The sequence below is a fragment of the Alosa sapidissima genome, chromosome 21 (assembly GCF_018492685.1).
Source record: "Alosa sapidissima isolate fAloSap1 chromosome 21, fAloSap1.pri, whole genome shotgun sequence".
In the NCBI taxonomy this organism is placed as follows: Eukaryota; Metazoa; Chordata; class Actinopteri; order Clupeiformes; family Clupeidae; genus Alosa; species Alosa sapidissima.
This window is the reverse complement of record NC_055977.1, coordinates 21,607,879-21,626,754: the sequence shown is the minus strand read 5'-3', so window position 1 is coordinate 21,626,754 and position 18,876 is coordinate 21,607,879. Positions and strand designations below refer to the sequence as shown.

At 44.0% G+C, this 18,876-nt stretch overlaps 2 protein-coding genes across 5 annotated transcripts in view; both read right to left on the bottom strand.

The window, feature by feature from the left end:
- Window positions 1–10,040, bottom strand: part of sdc2 (syndecan 2) — a 31,447-nt gene extending 21,407 nt beyond the window's left edge. The window contains exon 1 of the mRNA XM_042076618.1: window positions 9,587–10,040. Coding sequence (XP_041932552.1) covers window positions 9,587–9,646 — 60 coding nt within the window. The 5' untranslated portion in view covers window positions 9,647–10,040. The remainder of the gene's footprint in view (window positions 1–9,586) is intronic.
- Window positions 10,041–11,476: 1,436 nt separating this feature from the next.
- LOC121695610 (protein phosphatase 1 regulatory subunit 36) lies at window positions 11,477–16,098 on the bottom strand. 4 transcript variants are annotated; one of them, XM_042076613.1, is made up of 11 exons: window positions 15,938–16,098; window positions 15,628–15,692; window positions 15,452–15,532; window positions 15,010–15,140; window positions 14,767–14,836; window positions 14,533–14,631; window positions 13,979–14,119; window positions 13,826–13,868; window positions 13,355–13,557; window positions 12,491–12,685; window positions 11,477–11,853 (listed from the first exon to the last, which is right to left on the bottom strand). In XM_042076613.1, the coding sequence occupies exons 1-11, from the start codon at window positions 15,959–15,961 to the stop codon at window positions 11,598–11,600; spliced, it is 1,308 nt and encodes a 435-aa protein (XP_041932547.1). In that variant the 5' UTR covers window positions 15,962–16,098; the 3' UTR covers window positions 11,477–11,597. The 4 variants fall into 4 exon arrangements, with proteins under 4 accessions (XP_041932547.1, XP_041932548.1, XP_041932549.1 ...); XM_042076614.1 differs by having other exon boundaries at window positions 15,452–15,529; XM_042076615.1 differs by lacking the exons at window positions 15,452–15,532; window positions 15,628–15,692; window positions 15,938–16,098 and adding an exon at window positions 15,260–15,421.
- Between the last annotated feature and the right edge of the window lie 2,778 nt (window positions 16,099–18,876).

Sequence of the window (18,876 nt, the reverse complement as noted above, 5' to 3'; positions counted from 1 at the left end):
AGGGGCTGAACATCAGCGTGCCATCCAGCAGGGCCTGTGTGTGTGTGTGTGTGTGTGTGTGTGTGTGTGTGTGTGTGTGCTGATACCACCTCTGCCCAACAACAGGGGAGAAACATATTTCCACCACCTCTGCACGGACTCTTCCCATCTGTCAAACTCCATTACCTCCCTGCGCATCCCAAAATGATGCGCTCTTGAGCAAGACGTGGACACCCTGGTGCACAGCACAGGCATCATGCAGTCCGTCTGAGCCTGCAGAGAGTCTCAGGTCACCGTGCCAAAGTTTGAGGCTGACTGGACCGGCTCGGCAGATGTTTTCCTGTTTCCCTCCTTTCTGTTCCATGAAAGCTCAGCATATCCACATGGAATGAAAACGAAAATTCCTCTAGCCAGCCTTAATATGAGACCTTATGTTGTTGTTTTTTTGGGCTTTGCCCTCAGGATGTGACCTGTAAAGCTGGACGCTATGGTCCTCTAGTACAATTTCAAAACTTATTGGGATGCGTCTGTTCTTCTTTTTTACTCCCCACCCCCTAAATTCATATTTCATTTTGTGTGAATAATTCAGCTCTGGCAACAGAAATAGGTCCTGTAGCACAGCTTGTCTGTGCTGTAAATGTTTAATGCTGGTGGGGGGGGGAGCGTCCTCCCAGCGGACACAAGCAGCTGAGCAGTTTATCAGGACAGAAAGCCCACTCTCCCCGCCGAGACCAGCCCACAGCCAACACTCAGAGCAGACACCACTTTGTCTTTAATCACACACACACTCGCGCTCTCTCTCTCTCCCTCACACACACACACACACACACGCTTGCTGTATCTCGCTCTCACAAACTCACACACACACCAACCCACCCAGCATATGCAAACACACAAAAAACTAGCTAGTGCTCACACTCACATCCCAGTCCAACCACACACACACACACACACACACACATCCACCAGATAGAGATCACTAACAAACTGAGCAGACTAAAAACAGCTTTCATATCGCTGCCAAACCTCCTGCAAAACGCTCAGCCCCCAAAGTCTTTCCCCCTCTGCCGTAATCCTGCAAGAATGTGTGGTTGCATCTGCAGTAGTTTCCCAGTCTCAGACACAACACATACACACGAGTGTACACACACACACACACACACACACACACACACACACACACACACACAGCACCATCATCTTTTGTCTCATTCCTTCACGTCGTTAGGACCTCATGACAACCAGGAGGTCACGGCTCATTGGTCAGATGAGCGCCACACAGTCTTCTGATTGGCCCTGTGGCATGTTGAATGCAGTGGCAGTGCATTACGCTCATCATCCTTAATATGTCTGCACGCACGTAGCACATTCGTGATAAATCTGTTTGGAGTTGGAACCATGTCGCAATGTCTAGAGCATAAAAGAACGTGAGGCTTGTGGAGGCATACGCCACACCAACGAAGAACTGCCCCACTTCCCCATTAATTAGTTACTTAAGAAAACTCCCTGTATAAGCTTCCATCTGTCTGAGCAAAGCACATCCTTTCTCACTCCCCACCAGTAAATTTGGACCATGTGTGAGTTGAGATGGAGGCAGTCATGCAAAAGATAAGCTTAACATTATATAAATATAGAACACTGGGAAAGATATGAATCCAAAAATTCAACTTGTTTTATGTAAACATCAGCAGAGGAGTTTCCAAATAAAATCCATACAACACACCCCAAGCGTATCATTTTTAGGACAAATAAAAATGAATAATGATAGACTGACAGTGGTAACTGTTGTGCCAGCTGAAGAAATCCCAATTCAATCACCTCCAAATCAACAGCACACCTGCTGTGCTAAAGACAGGCTTGGCTGGTGCATAGCAAAAAAGCACACAAAAGCGCTCGCACGAAAACCTTTATCAGTCAGACAGCCACGTGAGCTTAAGAGGAGGGCGTGTGACAGACAGACAGACAGACAGTATGTGGTCTCAGCAGGCCCTGGCCAGACAGGTGAGGGAAGGACAGCCTGCTGGACTGCCTGTTTGGCTGTGGCTCTTTTGATTAAACCAATCATCTATCATCATGCTGCATGCTGCTCTAAGAGTTGCAATCAGTGGTTTTAGATGTCAAAAAATATTTTAGGCCTGACAGGCATGGCAGAGGAGATGCAAAGGCATGAAAATGTTTCAGTAAATAAAAGCATGACCTTATGTGTCCTTGTTTCCATCATTTTACACGTGTATTTGTATAGAATGCCAGACTAAGGAAAGAATACCTGAAACAATAGAGAATGTTTTTTGGGGAATTACAGATGCTATATTATAGTATTGCAGTCAGATATACATAGGAGGGCTGTTAAATCCCTAGTGCTGTAGGTAGGGGACGTCCCACATTGGGCAAATTGGCCAGGCTAATCAACAACCAAGCCTTTTTTTTTTTTACCATCAAAAACAAAATCATCACCAAATCAACCTGTGTGGGCACTGGGCATTACACCAGAATTACTTTGTGGTATGGGGACTTGCCAGCACAGAATTACCAGAGGCTGAAAGTGTGAAGCAGCTGACCTGATCTACTGACCGGTGTTACAGTTGGGTAATGACTGGGAGATAGAGGCGCTTCTTTTTGGGCCACACAAAATGAGGGATCATTCAAATGTGTTGGGGGATGGATTTGGGGCGGTGGGTGGGCAGGGTGAGGCTGAGCCTGTTCAACCATCTGTGGAAGACACACATCCTTTTGGTGTGTGTTTTTCCTATGGGCCTAAATCGTTCATTACCCCTCGTGTACATGCGCACACACACACAAACACACACAGACTAAATCAGGCCCCGGTGGCCTCTGCTGAAAAGGGGACAGAGTGGAAATGAGCATGTCAGCTGTGTTTGCATTCCTGATGAAAATTCATGGACTTGAACACGCTGCACTAGAAGTGTGTCCCTCCATAATGGGACTTTATAAAAGCGTGATAAATGTGTATGCTTTGGTGAGCGTGTATCTGAGTTCTTATGTACTTAAAATTTGTGTGTGTACTGTGTAGGTGTTCGTTTTTTGCTTTGTGTGTGTGTGTGTGTTCTGTTGGACGCAGATGGGTGCTAACAGAGTGCATTAGTCCAGATAATCTCGTGCTCATGAGGCCAGGGCATTAAAGTGTCTGAGCACGTCAAAAGCGCTGAGAGGTCCTGATGCTTTCTGCCCTGCGGTGATTAAAGATCAACTGAGATGTCACTGTTTATCTCTCTGCATCTCTCTTGCCGGTGTTCCTCTTTTCTCGTTCCTTCCGTAGGCCGTTCTCTTTCTGACACACTCCAGCTTCCTCAGTCTCTTTCCCTCTACCGTTTCTGTCACTGTAAACTCTGTTCCTTCTTTTATTCTGTCCGTTTCTTTCCATTTCTTCCTCTGAACTTCTTTCTTTTTGTTATCTCACTTTTCTACCTGTGTCTCTCAGTCTTTTGCTCCCCACTGCCTCTCAGTTTCCTTTTCTCTCTGTGGCTAGTGGACTAGTCAGACATGCAGTGTCTTGTACTTGTGTCTTTTAACATCTCTGTATGTGTGACATTCTGAATCATTCACTGCAGCATCCATCTCGTATTCTCATCCTCAAAATAGCTGGACCCACATGAAAGCTTTGCAGGCTAACATTTGATGGCCACTGAAAGCACTGCTGTGACTGACGGATAACAACAGCACGCTCGCGGCTCAAACTAAATAGCACAATCTCACCGATCACCTCCTGCCACTGTGTGGGCATCTGAGGTCACATGACTGGCGGGAGGAAGTGCGATGACCTTTCTGAGTTCTCACACAGACACACACTCACTTATTTGGGTATCACCACAAAACAAGCAGCGCCCGTTTCGCTGTGTACCTGCCGCGATGGCCGCTTCCTGTTTGTCAGTTCAGTTCCCATGACGACACTTATCCATCTTTAAATCAGTCCCGCCATCACAAGGAAATGGTTTAGCGCTTAGTGGTTAAATCTGGCGTAGACAGCGGCAGGAAGAAGGTTGATTAAAAAAAGAAAATGCTGTCTCAATTCACTTTGAGGGGAAATTGTTGGTGGCTGGTACCACAGAAAAAGTGAAACTACAGTGAGGCACAGTCTCTCTTTGTGTGCCCACACACACACTCACTCTCACACAATCATGGCATATCGACCACAGGAAGCGTTGAAGCTGCCTAAACAGTATGAGAGATAAAAAATGGCACCAGACACAGAGGGGTTTTCCCCCCACTTCCCTAGGCTCACTGCATTTTTCAATTAGGGCGCCTTTTAGAAGTGATCAAGGACCGCTCATAAATACGAGGCAGGAGCACAGATGTGTTAAATGCAGCATGACCCTTTCCAGAACAATCTCCAGTGTGGGCGGAATGGAGCTGGTGACATCATGCTCTCATCAGCACCCCCCCCCCCCCCCCCCCCTGACAACATAATGTGTTCCGTCCTAAACCGCCAGCACTTAAAACTGTGCATTTTAATGCATCCCATACACCAGGACTTAAGTGTGACTGCTGCAGAATATTCTAGTGGCATCCTTTCATTGAAGAGAGAAGGAGACATCAAAACATCCAAACTGTTTTTAATAAGCTGTGGGGCAGTCATCGCAAACATACTGCAAAGGATGGAAAAACAAGGACAAGAGTTCCTGATGACAGGCTGGGGGTACTTTGGTGTTAGGCAGTCACACTCGTTCATTTGCTTATTTTCGATAACTGCAGCAGAGGAACGGTGTTGTCGCACTGCCTAGCGCAGCTGGGTAGGGTTCTCTGGTGCCAGGTCACTTCACTCTGCACCATCCTAGTCCACCATCTATTCATAACTATGTCTTGCTTTCTTTCATTCTCACCGCCTTGCTCACTCTCCCATGACAAGACAAGGACAAGGAGACTGATCCTCACACATGCACACACACACACACAGTGAAATAAAAGATCAGCACTGGTTTGTTCACAGGGCCACATATATAAGTACAGTAGGGTGCTAAATCAGTTCTATAAACCCCCACCCAGCCCCCGAGCTCCCCTATAGCCTAATCACTGGGCCTCGACCACAGGCCTCCAAAGGAAGTTTCCACATGAAGCTACTTTCAGAGCAAGAAACTGTGTGGGAGGAAGGGAGAGAGATGGAGTAGGAGAGAAAAAGAAGAGAGGGAGTAGGAGAGAAAAAGAAACAGAAAGACACGGGGGTTTGAGAGAGCTAAATTAACTTGTGTGTGACCACTGCTTTTGCAAGAGCAAAAATGGCTTTCACAAGATGTCGATTAAAAAAAAAAAAATGAAAGATAAAAAAAGCATGTCATTATGGTGCTGATGTAACATAGTACACATCTTCTCTTTGCTTTAAGCAGACCCACTAGGACTCGAGTGTAGATGTGGAACATCCTGTTGTGCTTCCGTTGTCTCGATCATAGCGTTCATCTTGATTTGTCTGCCCTTCACTTTTGATTAAGCTCCACTGATGATGAGTCTCATGGAGAAAGGGACTTAGAACAGTGTCTGGACTCTTCTCCAAGCTCCAATCCACCATGCTGACCTGAGCACTGCTACTGTGGCTTTTGTGACAATAGCTTTTGGTGAGCTTTGTTAAGCTATGCCGAGGTGTAGGGGGGCAGGAGTGGCTCACAGCTGGTTAGCGGGTCATACTCCACTTCACACAGACGGCTGGCACTGCAGGCAAAGTCCCTGTGGAATGCAAAACTTTATCCCTGTGAAGGACAAAACTTCCAAGTTGGCGAGGAGTGGGGGGCAGGGTGAGAATTGTAGATTATCGGAGGAGTCGGCCACAGAGATGGAAAGAAAAACACAGCTTATGAGGAGAAGGCAGCCAAACCACATCACTTTCAAACAAACAAACAGAGACGCACAAACACACACACCCACGTACAAACACAAAAACATATGTCCTGCATTTGTGCAAACGAGCTCCGTAAGCCAAGCGGAACAAAACCCATCTCTGCTTTTAACCTCCGTTTTTCAATCTTTCCATCTGTGGGACGATAGCATAATGATCCCACTGTTCTTACAGTAACCGAAGACACAGCAACACCACAGAAGAATGCGAGTCGGTAATGGTGGGGTGAAGAAAAACAAAAAAAAAAAAAAGGGAAAAAAGAAAAGAACACAGAAAGAAAAGAAAAAAGGTCAGAAGGACCTGGGGCAGTGGTATAGTGTGCGGCTGATGATGGCCACACACACACACACACACACACACAAGAGAATGCTGGGATTCCATCAGCGGACCTGCAGAATCCATTTGAGGTTACATAACGGCCTGGCGGATTGAGCTGATAACCAGACCCAGCCCCCCGCCCAAAATAATGTACACACACACAAACACACACACTACAGATGAGTTGGTCTTGGAACTGTTATTTTAGTGCTCATTATTGTGGTCATCATGACCATTTATTTTACATAATGATCCATCAGGAGCTGTGTGTGTATGTTTACATGTCAGTCAGTCATGCATGAGCACACCTACACTCAGGAGAAACTAGCAAGTTCCATTCACTTGTGTAAAAATACAAATATTTTCAAGTGTGGTGAGCACACATCTTGTTTACTCGTGGAGAGTTAATGGAGGACACAGACTTTATGGATGAGTCTGGCAGTCATCTGTTCTGCAATGCTGACTTGTCTCTCACCTTCCATCTCTTCCATTTTGCGCAGCACAACTTTGCGGATGCTGCATGTAACCTGTGATAATAATGTATGCAACCAAAGACAAAAAGAGGAGCAGGTGGAAGGGTGTTTAGGTTTTGGGTCAGGTGATGGTCACGGCCGGTCAGGCAGCCACGACACATGTGAACATTTTCCAGGCTCCCAGCTGTAAATGCAGTTTGGCGTATAACTAATAAATATACAGGTCATCTGTAGGTCTGGGACTTTTGTTAGTATGTGCGCGTTAGTGTTAGTGTGTGCGTTTGTGCACGTAGATTCATGTGTTTGTGTGTGTGTGTCCATGGGGTGAAGCAAACGTTAACATCCTCTCTATCTTTTAATAAAGCTCTGGAGAAAAACAGAGCCTGGGGTGAGAGAAGGAGACAGGCGTGCGGGGTGAGACAGCGGTCACAGCATCTCTCTCTCTCACACAGTCTTTCCAGTGGAGCAAATCCATGCACAGCTACAGTGCAAATGATGGTCTAGGGTTTTGGGATCCTGTTCCTCAGAAGTGCATGTGCCATGAGTGGACACTGGACAGCAGCTGACCTAGGAACAGACATGGCCCTGATACACACCAGACGCGACTGGAGTGAATCTGTTCCAGAGTCTGTGACTACTTGAGAGGGGAAAAATGTAGATGGCAAGTTAATTTCTCCATGAGCTCACACTGAATATGAGCATTTGCTGGTGCCTTGAATTACACTTCTATAACAAGGGAACGGATGTCCATCTGGATGCCAAAAGCAAATAACTGTTACATTATAAAAAAGAGAAAAAGTGTCTGAGTTGCATCTTCACAAAACTCAAATTAAATGTCGGCATGCTCCTCTTTCTCTGAGCAAGAATCATTCAAAGTTGATAGTGTGCACTTTGCAGGTTGTGTTTTTTTTTTTAGTTCTTCCTCAGAGCTCGGCGTCAGGAAGTGAGGCGGCACCGACCTGACGTAAATCTCCTGCTAGGAGCGAGGCAATCCCACACGCTTCCCAGCGGACAAACACAGCCATAATTAGAGGCCACATCTGGCAACAAGCGCACACACACTGACAACACAACAGGCCAAGCTCATCCTGCCCCTAGAGCCAACCCATGCACATGCACACACACGCACACACACAAATACACACTAACACGCACACACACCCAATGCTGGCAAATTAAGTGGACTACAGTTAGCTAACTGCGATATAATTTTGTTGGCAACATTGACCAGTGCACATATCTCCCTTCGGCAACCTACTGTACCAAGTACTTGATCAGCATGTCAACATTGTGCCGTTATTGGTGATCAATGGTAGATCCCAGTGAAACTGCCGTGGTGATCAATGGGGCATAGACTGCGGCAGGGACACAAGCACCGCTCAATCACGGCAACTGCCACTGCTTTTGGCGGCACTGTATTGGGTGCCGTCAGAGGTGGGCAGGGGTTAACATGCTTCGAGCTATGAGCACTACACTTCATGGGAGTTGATTTACCACACTTGCCAGTGTTAAACCTGGTGAGCCCACAGCTGACCAAACAACGACAAAGGTGTAGGCATGGACAGTCTACCATTTGGGGGTGAAATGCTATTTTTGGAATGTTGAAGAATTATAAAAACACACTATATTTAGGTATGGGCCTTAGGTTTTAAAAAAGACAAAACTGTTCAAAGACCCTCTTCAGTAACAGCTCATTAGATAGATAGATAGATAGATAGATAGATACTTTGTTGATCCCCAGGGGAAATGCATTACGCCTACTAACCCATGAATATGATTCCTCATGGTGTGTGAATCAGTAACCAAAACTTTTGTCAGCAACTCTGGCCATCTGACATCACAGTGCATAAGTTTAACACCACAAAGACATCAAGAGAGCAAGGAGAGCTTATGGCATCATTATTATTCCCCATTGAAGGCCAGCAACTCACAGGTCCATCCAAACGGAAAGGAGGGTGAAGGAGGAGACTCCATAAGACTAAGAGATAGATTGTTTGTCCGGGTGTTAGGTTGCAGACTATTGTGACCAGATAGATACTATTGATCCACCCAGGCGAGAGGTCTATTGAGATGCCAAACACTTTCTGTATTTAGCTTAATTGGCCCATAGCAGAAAGGTTAATGAATTGGCCTAAGTCAATGTTGAGTGGACCACAGGCCCTACACTTTAACAGAACCCCGCGAAACAGTCATTGTCCAGTGTCTTCATTCTAGATACAAGACTCTGATAGTCTGAGAGCAAAACATATTGTTATAACTCAGTCTATCTTTGAACATCACCAAAAAGAGTATCGTCAGAACAGAACAGGACTTGGACTAGCTTATCTAGCCTGCGATTGACTGTTCAGTGGTTACCTTATGAGACAGGCTACGTTCAGAACTTCAGTTGTCAACAACTGAGGTCTTTCATCAGGATACGGCTTCTTGCTACCTTACCAAATGAAGCGGAACGCACCGCTCTTCAGCGTCTCGTATGGCTTACAAAATGAGGTTAAAGAAATCATTTCACTTTCATATCGGTCCCCGAATAATTTCAACAAAGACGATTAAAACAATTAAATTGGCTCCAAATATGAAACCCCTTGAGGTTAAACATGAAGTTACGGTAGGTTTATGGCTAAACTGTCGACAATAAACGTGACAATTTTCTTCATAAGCCCCTTTTCAGAAGATGCATTCTAGATGAGTAGCCCGTGTATTGCTTGGTGGCAAACATTTGGTTTCTTGTGACAGCAGGGTAAAAAGTCAACCATTCAATGTTCGACACGAATTCTTGAAAATCATAATTAAGTTAGCAAGCAGCGACACAAAGTGAATAATTTCGAACCATGTCTAAAAGCTGCCACAAGTTTACTGCGACCAACAAACCTACAAAACAACTGCCTGATTCAGTGGAAGTTAACCAAGTACCGTTTAGCCTACTACTACAGTCAGCTTCGGAAAATATAGGCTATTATTGTTACAAACAACTCACCCGCTCAGATGAAAGCAAAGCCGTTACGCACAGGGCCAGTATCATCCAAAAGTTTCTCATTATTCCTTAGATAATTGTGTTGTGGTCGGAAGAAATTGACAAATCTCGACCAGTCTCTCCTCGTCCACTTGCGTGTGTAACTCTCCTCGTACACCTTCGCTCTCGCAGCTACGCTGTCTTGTTCTCCCTGCTAGGGATTGGAGTACCGGATACGTGTTGCTTTTTGTTATTCCTCCGCGCACTTTTTTTCTGCAAAAGTGACTTTACGAAAATGTCCAAAGCGTAAGCGGGTTCTTTTGGCAACTAAATCTCCACACGTCACTGTGGAGAATTCCCCGTTAGATTGAAATATGTTGCCACAAAAGGTCCGTTATCCAGCTAACATTCTGCCATATCGCACATTACTCACGTAGCATGAGGACTCGTAGGCAAAGCTCAGTCGCAAAGTAGACAAGTAAAATGCAGGTCAGGCTGGGGAGAGCTTGATAAATGATTGACAGTCACGTTGACCATATGAATGCAAGCTTGCGGAGACGCGAGCTGGGAGGCGGGAGGCAGCAATGGCCTGTAGCATTGTTAGCCTAATAGTTATAATAAAATTCTTTATAATTGTAATATTGCAATGTTCACTCTACACGTGGTATGAACAGGCTACATATTATCATAATTATATGAAGTTAATTATTATATACATTCAAGTAGGGCTAATTTATTTTGTGCATAGGTCTACCATATGATTTTATGCAAATTATTGTTTGAGCCAAATTAAGCAGACGTATTAGGCTTATTTTACTATTTATGGTCCACTTAAATAAGCATTTGAAAAAGGCTATAGGAACTCTGCTGGCTCACAAACTGCTGACTATTCTCTAGTAATTATACATTTTACAGTATCAACTATAACAGTTTTACAGCTTAAACTCTCCATAAAGGTCAAATTAATCCCTCCCAAAGCATACACTTGAAATTAATGACGCAAAATCAATTGAAGGTTCGGTCCACCTGTAGGGTGTCTCCCCCTCGTGGTGGAGTAGGCATGTCAGTTCAGATAACAGGTGGACACCGAGAAACGAAAACATGGTCTAAAAAACGATCCTTTTAGTTCACAATTTAATATAACAGTCTCCTAGCCTTCTCTCCATAGTTTTCCATTTGCAATTTACAACAGGCAAGACAGATAACTGTTTAACCATGACTCCACACATCCACCTATCTTTTTCAGTTTCATATCCTGTTGAGTAAGCACACTGACTCATGGCTGATGATGATTCAAGCTCAGCTGTGATTGAACTCCAGGCTTTATGTCTTACACATGGCTCTGGAGGTGCCTGTAAACCAACACACTGCCCCACCTCTGTCGCCTTGCCTGCTTTTTTCCTCCGCCCCCCTCCTGAGCTCAGCCGTGTGTTCAAGGCCCGGATCACCCTTCCGTGGTAGCCTAGATTACCCAGCCAATTAGGGTGAGGGCAAATCCCCTTATGCTAGCCCAGCTGCTGCTCATGAACTGGCAGCCTGCTTGCCTCAGCACAGGTGAAGAAGTAGGCTGTTACATTGAGAACCACTTAAGGCGGTGATAGTGCATACAAGGTAAATTCTTATGGAGGTATGTTGCCGTCTTCTCGTCGAGACCTTTTTTCTCCCTCTGATACTGAGACACCAGTGGGTGAAAACAGTTATCTGCCACAGAACATTTGACATTACCACAACCAATCCATCTGCCAGTACAATATTTACATGAGAGGCATTATTGGTTTGGATGCTGAATGCAAAGTAATTTGGTTTTGCATTTGGAATTCAGTAGGAACAAGATTATAGATATGTGGACATGTACAGTATAATGAGCAGTATGACTGGAAACAGTACACAATTTCTGAATAAATGCTTCAGTGGTCACTGCAAAAGTTTTATTTCTGGATTAGCACAAATAATATAAACCTCTCTCTCTCTCTCTCTCTCTCTCTCTCTCTCTCCCTCTCTCTGACTGACACACACACACACACACACACACATATTACTCAGTGACTGAAGACTGTCCCTCAGTGGTGGCATGTGAGTTCACAGTGTTGGCTCGGCTCTGGGTCCCAGGCTTTTCCTCAGCTATGGACATGCGACTAGTCATGAAGGAAGGGTTCTTTGCCTGCATGTGGACAGACGAGTTGTCATCATGGTCATCGTCATCGTCGTCGTTGTCGTCATAATGTTCTGACCACCGGGGCATTAGTGTGGTGCGGCTGAACTCTTTGAGGGGTTTTCCCAGAATGCCAAATCTAGGGACAGGAAAAGAGTGCAACGGAGACAGAAAGATAAATAACATTTCAGGAGGGGAGAGAGAGAGAGAGAGAGAAAGAGAGAGAGAGAGAGAGCAAGAGAGGGAGATAATCTCCCTGACTTCCTGCAATCTGGCAGTCAGTAGAGGCTTCTGTGTGTCTAGAGAGAGACTCCTATGCTTACACTTTATTTCTCAATAGGAAGCCCCCAGCTGCATAGCTAAACTCTGGGGGACATGAAATCAGGCATCATCACAGGAAATGTTTCTTGCTAACTTCTACAAGATCAAGGCACTCCAGGAAACCAACACGCCAGTGTGTGTAACGCAAATACCTGAACTGGTAGGATGGGACGTCAGTCTTCCAATTACATTTTTTGGAAGAGTTCTAATTTAATTTAATTTTGTTTTCAATACATCTATTTGTATGCTAACTGTGATAGCTGTCATTAGCTGAAGTATTTTATGCACCACACACAGCAGCAACTAATAGTTTGAGAATAGTATTGTGCTTGACAGCGCGGAAGGTGAAGACAGAGACAGAGAGTGTGGGAGAGATAAAGAATGACAATAAGAAGATGGAACGGGAGCAGACATGGGGGTGCTGCTAAAGCAGCCTGGGCCAACTGGGGTGTTACCTGAAGGAGGCCAGCTGTTCGCTAAGTTGCTCCATCAGCTCCTCAGTGTTGCAGAGCTTGGCAGTGGACCGCTCACGAGGGTGGGACCTCTGGAACAGGTGAGGGGCCTCCTCTCGGGGAAAGGGCAGCAGGGACACCATGACCGGAGAGCGCTGGGTCACGATCTTGCTCAGAGCTGGGCGTCGCTCCGACTTCCTGGGTCAAAGGTGGGGAGACAGGAGGGGATGGGAACCCGCAACAGGAGACGAGTGAGGATGACCAAGCTGCCCGTAAAACTGTCACAGCTCAGTCAAGCATGCAGAATTACAAAACCATCTCCACACACGCCTATAGATGTTTTCAACTAAAAACAACAGAATATTTTTTATTTATAAAGAGAACAGAATATTTTTTATTTATATTTATATATTTTGATATATATTTTCTCATTATTTTCTTGTTAACCAATCAAATTAATTTCTATATGTTCTTGTTTAAATTAATTATGACATGATGCATCACACAAAGGCAAATGAAAGATTAAACTTCAATTAAACTCAATTGCTGAAGCGAGATGATTTAAACTCTTGAAGTTCAAAAGCTTTCATGTTCACATATACCTGTATGGTATTTTCATCAACAATACTACACTATTCCACCACTGTTCTTATGTGTGTGTGTGTGTGTGTGTGTGTGTGTGTTTGTGTTTGTGTGTGTGTGTGGGGGTATATTTGGGGGTTTTAGTGAACAATTAATTAAAACCAATTAAATCTTGACATCCCCCCCAAACTGTAGTGCAAATTCCATTAAAAGTAACTCCTAATTCAAATCTTGGCTTATCTCTCTGTGTGACCATATGGTGACCACAACAGCTCCTGGCCATACTTCCTCTCAGTCGTCACTGGGCTGGGCTCTTTGGGGTTGGCCTTGCTCTCCTCCTGGTTCTCGCTCCTCTCCGACTCCTTGCCGTTCAGCGTGGGGTTGAACGTGTCGGAGCGCAGAAGTCGGCCTACTTCCTCTTGAATCCCCTTCAGGTCCTTCCTGCCGAATGTCACCCACGCCGCGTAGCACAAAAAGCTGTACAGACACTGGGGTAGACATAACATCATGCTTAAAAGCGCCTCTCAGAAGTGGTTAACAACAGTAAAACAACAGAATTATAATTAAATAAAACATACAGACTATAAACCAGAGTTTGTTTTGATGTACAATTCTGAACAAGACAATGGGCCTAAACATAAACATAAAAAAACAAGTGAATAGAACACTTTCACACAAGCCATAGACTGTTTGTATTTGAAAGAGAAGTCGTCTCGTCTCATTTGATATACACAATATCCTGTCTGCTGCACGAACCTCATAAAGCTGCCTGTCTCTGTGCGTCCACGACACTTTGCTCCTGCAGAGACAAAACCACAGCTGTCATTTTCAAGCAGGAAGTTGCATATTAACAAATGCAACACACACTAATTGAAACATTTGCAAAAGCTTTAGTGAGGGAATCCTGACCTTCCACATGACATATGGTGCTGCTGGGACAGCCCCAGCCCTAAGATGAGTGTGGAGTAGCAAAGGGCCAGCTGTTTTTGGGCCAAGTCGACCTTTGCACAAGTCTCTGCCATCACCTGTTTCTCTGTGACGCTGGGTTCACTAAGACAGAAATTAGCCTAAAATAATTACAATTACCTCAAGAATTCAACATGTATCTCATGCCATATCAGGTCATGTGCCTCTAAAACGAGGAGTCCATCATTCGATCACAATAAAAACTTTAAAGGTTTATTAACATGCAATATTTATGTTACATAATGTAGCCTATTGCTTCTGACAACATATAACACAGACTGAATGGGTACATTTCTATATTTGAAAATAGAATATTCATTGCAGCTTCACTTCAAAGACCTACAGAATTTCCATCTAATATGCTGTCACTTCTACCACACTCCACACACAATCAGAGTCTGCACCTGATCCTGAAAACCTGTACTAAAGATACATTTAAGATCACCGAAAGAACTTCATAATCAGAACACATCTTTATGGTCTCGGCACATACTTACGCCATTAGCGGCTTTGGCTTCCTTTCCAGAGACATCTTCTCAAAATAGCAGGACAGGTAAAGTAGCAAAGCAGCCAAAAATGCATTAAGCTCCCTGCACCTGCCAAACAATGCAAACTAAGATATATTGTTCCATCCAAATGAAATGTTGTTCTTCATAGCAATCACAATGTATAGTTATAGTATTTTGCAGACACTTATAATGATAAAGAGGGAAGGGCACGTTCATACATACTTCATCAAAGAAAGAAAGCAGAGTGGGATGGGGATGGCCTCATTCTCTTGCAGTAAACTCAAGGCCACCTCTGCAATGCAGACATAGCCATTACTACAATGGAGGGAAATGCAAGTTGAAATGCAGCATTGTTCCGCTGACAGTGCATGTTGCATGGAATGGGGGGGGGGGGGGCATGTAAACACAGAAATCATGCTTTGTGTGATTTCATCATCAGAAAAAAAACTGAGACGTAAGACGTACGCTTAACGTGCTCCATGGTGACCTGCTCCCTCTGGGACCGCTTGACAGAGGACAAAAACATGGGGACGAATGCAGTTGATACTAAAGTCTTCCGACGCCCTCTACTGGACGACGACGTGATCTGCGCAGACCTTGAGAAGACAATCGGCATAACAGTTGTGTGTGTGTGTGTGCATGGGCTAGCAATTCGATAAACTATATTGTGCAAATACAGTAACGTTAGCCATATGGGCTCTGTGCACTGGCTTACTTAAAGTCGGCAAACCAGTTTCCGGTTCGTTGACAACGCTGTCAATAAACACCTGAAAACGTGTGCCCACCGAAAAGCCTTCCCTCCTTATTTTGTGCAGCCGCTGCACGTAGGTTGGCATTTTGGCATGGAGTCGATCAGTCTGTGGCACTGCTCAGGTAGGCCTAGTGCACAGAGCCCATAAACCCCTACCTCTCTAGGCGCTTTTTGACTTGTTCATGCAGAGGCCCCATCTTCCTTTTTTCTTTGGCATCATCAGCAGAGTTTAAACTACTAAGATAAAACGTGATATAATGCTCCATTAATGGGAGCTCAAATAATTGTCATGAACACTGACTAGCTTGCACAAATTAGTTGCTTAGGCCTACCAGGTGAATTCGAGGCCATTCATATCATCGTTCCATATCCACCGCCCTGGGGGAGGAACATTTATCTGTCGTGGAAAAATAATTGGCCTCGTTACTTAGTTACCAACAATACACGTAACATTGTTATTTCCTCTGCTGCTTTTAGTTAAGCAAACGGAGCTGGTTAGCATAGACCAGAGCCTTGCAGATAGACCTTTATATGGCTCTGGCATAGACTAATCAAGTCTAACGTTATTGATGGAAGCCTAAAAGGCATTAATGGTCGATTTATTTCACGAATTCAACACACAGTTAACACAAGTGGGCCTACCTTTTCAGTTGTTGGTTTAGGCATCCCAAAACTACTCAAATCAAATGATCTTCAAATCTGAAAACCTTGAAGATCTTTACTGAAAACGACTGGGGAAAAACGACTAGAACATCAACTTTCAGAAACCCCGACATTCTGCGCTATTTGTTTACAAGCAGTGTCTAAGCAACCAGCATACAGCCCGTCACCACCACATATATGGTCACAGGAATCTTTGGTCACCACGGTTGAGAATGAAGACGCTTGGCTACTTTGTTTCGGCTGTGGGGCAAGGGAAATACATAATGTAACACTGAAATAATGACTAAAAATTTCAGGCTGTTTGTTTAAGTATAGGCTTACAGTATGCATAATGATTGTGTTGTTGTAGCTTTGTGTAACCCAGACATCTGCAACGTTCATTTTATACGACCATAGACTGTATATATAGAACTGGACAGTGTGGCTGCATTCTACAGTGTTCTATGGAATTGAAGCCGCCGAGGCGACGCCATCTTGGAAAATTTGGAGCCAATTTGAAGTGCGGCTGCGCAGCAAAAGTTGAAGCATGCGCAGTGAAGAGGAGTCGCGGTCAGGCACGCCCACTCAGTTGCCACTCAGCGAGTTAAACACGCCCCTTGTCAAGTGAAACCCGCCCCCTTCTCCTTTCCACAACGCAGGTCGACTCGGCGCCGAAGGCTAGCTGGCTGGATGAATTTTACGGCTGTGACTGAGTTAGCTAAACAGTACAAACAACAATCGGTTTGTTCTTATCTGGTAAGTGTTGCGTATCAACTGAAACGTTTTTTTGTCTGTTGGTGTTCTTAAATACGTCTAAGAGAGCTTATTATGTTGATTATAGACTGTGACAATTTAGTATGTCTAATACTAATGAGCTAACAACAGAAATGCGGACAGCGAATTACATGCTAACGTTAGCAGCTACATTAACGTTACCGGGAGGCTCAGTTAGTCATTGAAGTGAAGATTAGCACACAGCTCCCTTAACAGTCGATGCATGATATACTTGGTTTTATTAGTTGTTGCTGTTTTCAAATATCATGTATTACTTCTCAACATGGAGTAACCATTGACTGTACATGGGGATTAATAACACTAGACAGTCAGTACAGTATATGATGTGATAAAGCAACGGTATGATGTGATAAAGCAACGCAAGTTAACGTTAACGTAATGTGAAGCATGGACCTCATCAACCTCGTGTTAATGTAACTACTAGCCATTTTTTCTAACGTTAACGACACCTCTGTTAGAGCTACTTCTGTGATGGTAGGTCGGTAGCATAGACTGTAAAAAATAGATCGGTAGGTCAGTAGTTGTAGACCGCATAAGTGAATGATCGATAAATGAAACGCCTGCATTAAACACTAGCTGCTACGCCAAGAACCAGTCACCCAGGGATATCGGTGAACATTTGAGAAAGACCTTAGTTTGTCATCTAACGTCCATGATCAGTCATACTGATAACGTTATTTTTCAAGCTGACGCAAGTTAATAACATTCACACCGCATATTTAAATGTGTAGTTAACATTATAGGTAGGCTGTGAAGTTTATTGCACACATATATTTAATTAATTGGTATTACTAGTGGTGTTGAGTGCCTGATTAGATGCTTTGTAATGTTGTAAAATTGTCTGACTAACTTTATTGTAACTTTACTTTTTGCAGGTAAGATATGGGTGATGACTGAATGTACTGGAGGTGGCGGCAAGGTGGTCTCCATGGTCTACATTAGTCTGCAAGCAAGGGAATGCCTACGTGAAGATGTTTGGCTGGGGTGGTCTGAGGTGGCATGTCCTCCCCCTTTCTCCAAGTACCCTGACATCCATCTCCCTGACATCATCACCCACCGTCACTGGATCAACCTGAAGCCCCTTATACATGGGACATGGCACAGCACCACTACGTTCTGAAAACACATGACTTTCAATAACTTGCATGGCACCAAGAAAGGTCTGCCTCTGCTCTGAACCTTCTGTTAATGTGACATCATTTATACTTGAGGCTGTACACATCCCTTCGTTTCTATTTTCTTTATTGATGTCACCCAAACTTCAACTTTCTGTATGCCCCTGAACTCACACAAATTGTAAATTGCAATGCGCCATTTAACTAGTGGTGTAGTCGAGTTAGTTAGTTGTAGTGGTGGGTATACTGTGAGCAACCCCAAATGTTATTAAATACATATCCTTGCCTATTTTAAATGGGTTTACTGTGTAGTCCTGTGTATCACGTAGACTATACCACGGTCATTTAACTGCCTTGGTATTTAAGTCAGAGGCCATTGCTTAGTATTTAACTGTAGCCTACACAAAGATGTAGATGTTACAAGAATGTTAATATCAGAATAATTATTGGTTGATACTAAATCAATATTGAATGTTTTTTATTTCATTTGTGTGATCTATCATTCAGAATGCTGCAACATGCCACAATCAGCCAAAGAGGACACATCGTAACTCCTCTCCTAGTTACTCTCCATTGGCTCCCTACAGTAGACAGAATTAAAATTAAATCTCTCACTTTGGCCTATAGGACATTGACTGGATCTGCTCCTTGTTATTTTAATTCAATGATCAAGATATACATCCCCAACCGCCCACTGTGGTCTTCTGATGAACTTCTGTTGTGTCGACCAGTCTTAAACGCTAGGTCAAATTCAAGACTCTTTTCCTCAGTGGTACCATGTTGGTGGAATGAGTTGCCCAGTGCTCTTCGTTCTTGTGATAGTTTTTGGTCTTTTAAGCACTTCTTATACATTATGGTTTGTATGCAGTAGTACTGTTTTATTTTCATTATAGGCTGTTGATTAATTTGACAGTTTATTGTTGATATTCTCCTTAATGTAGTCTTACCATGTTATTGTTATTATATTATTGATTGAATGGGCATTATTATTTATTATTGCTTTCCCCCCTCATTGTTTATTTCATTAGG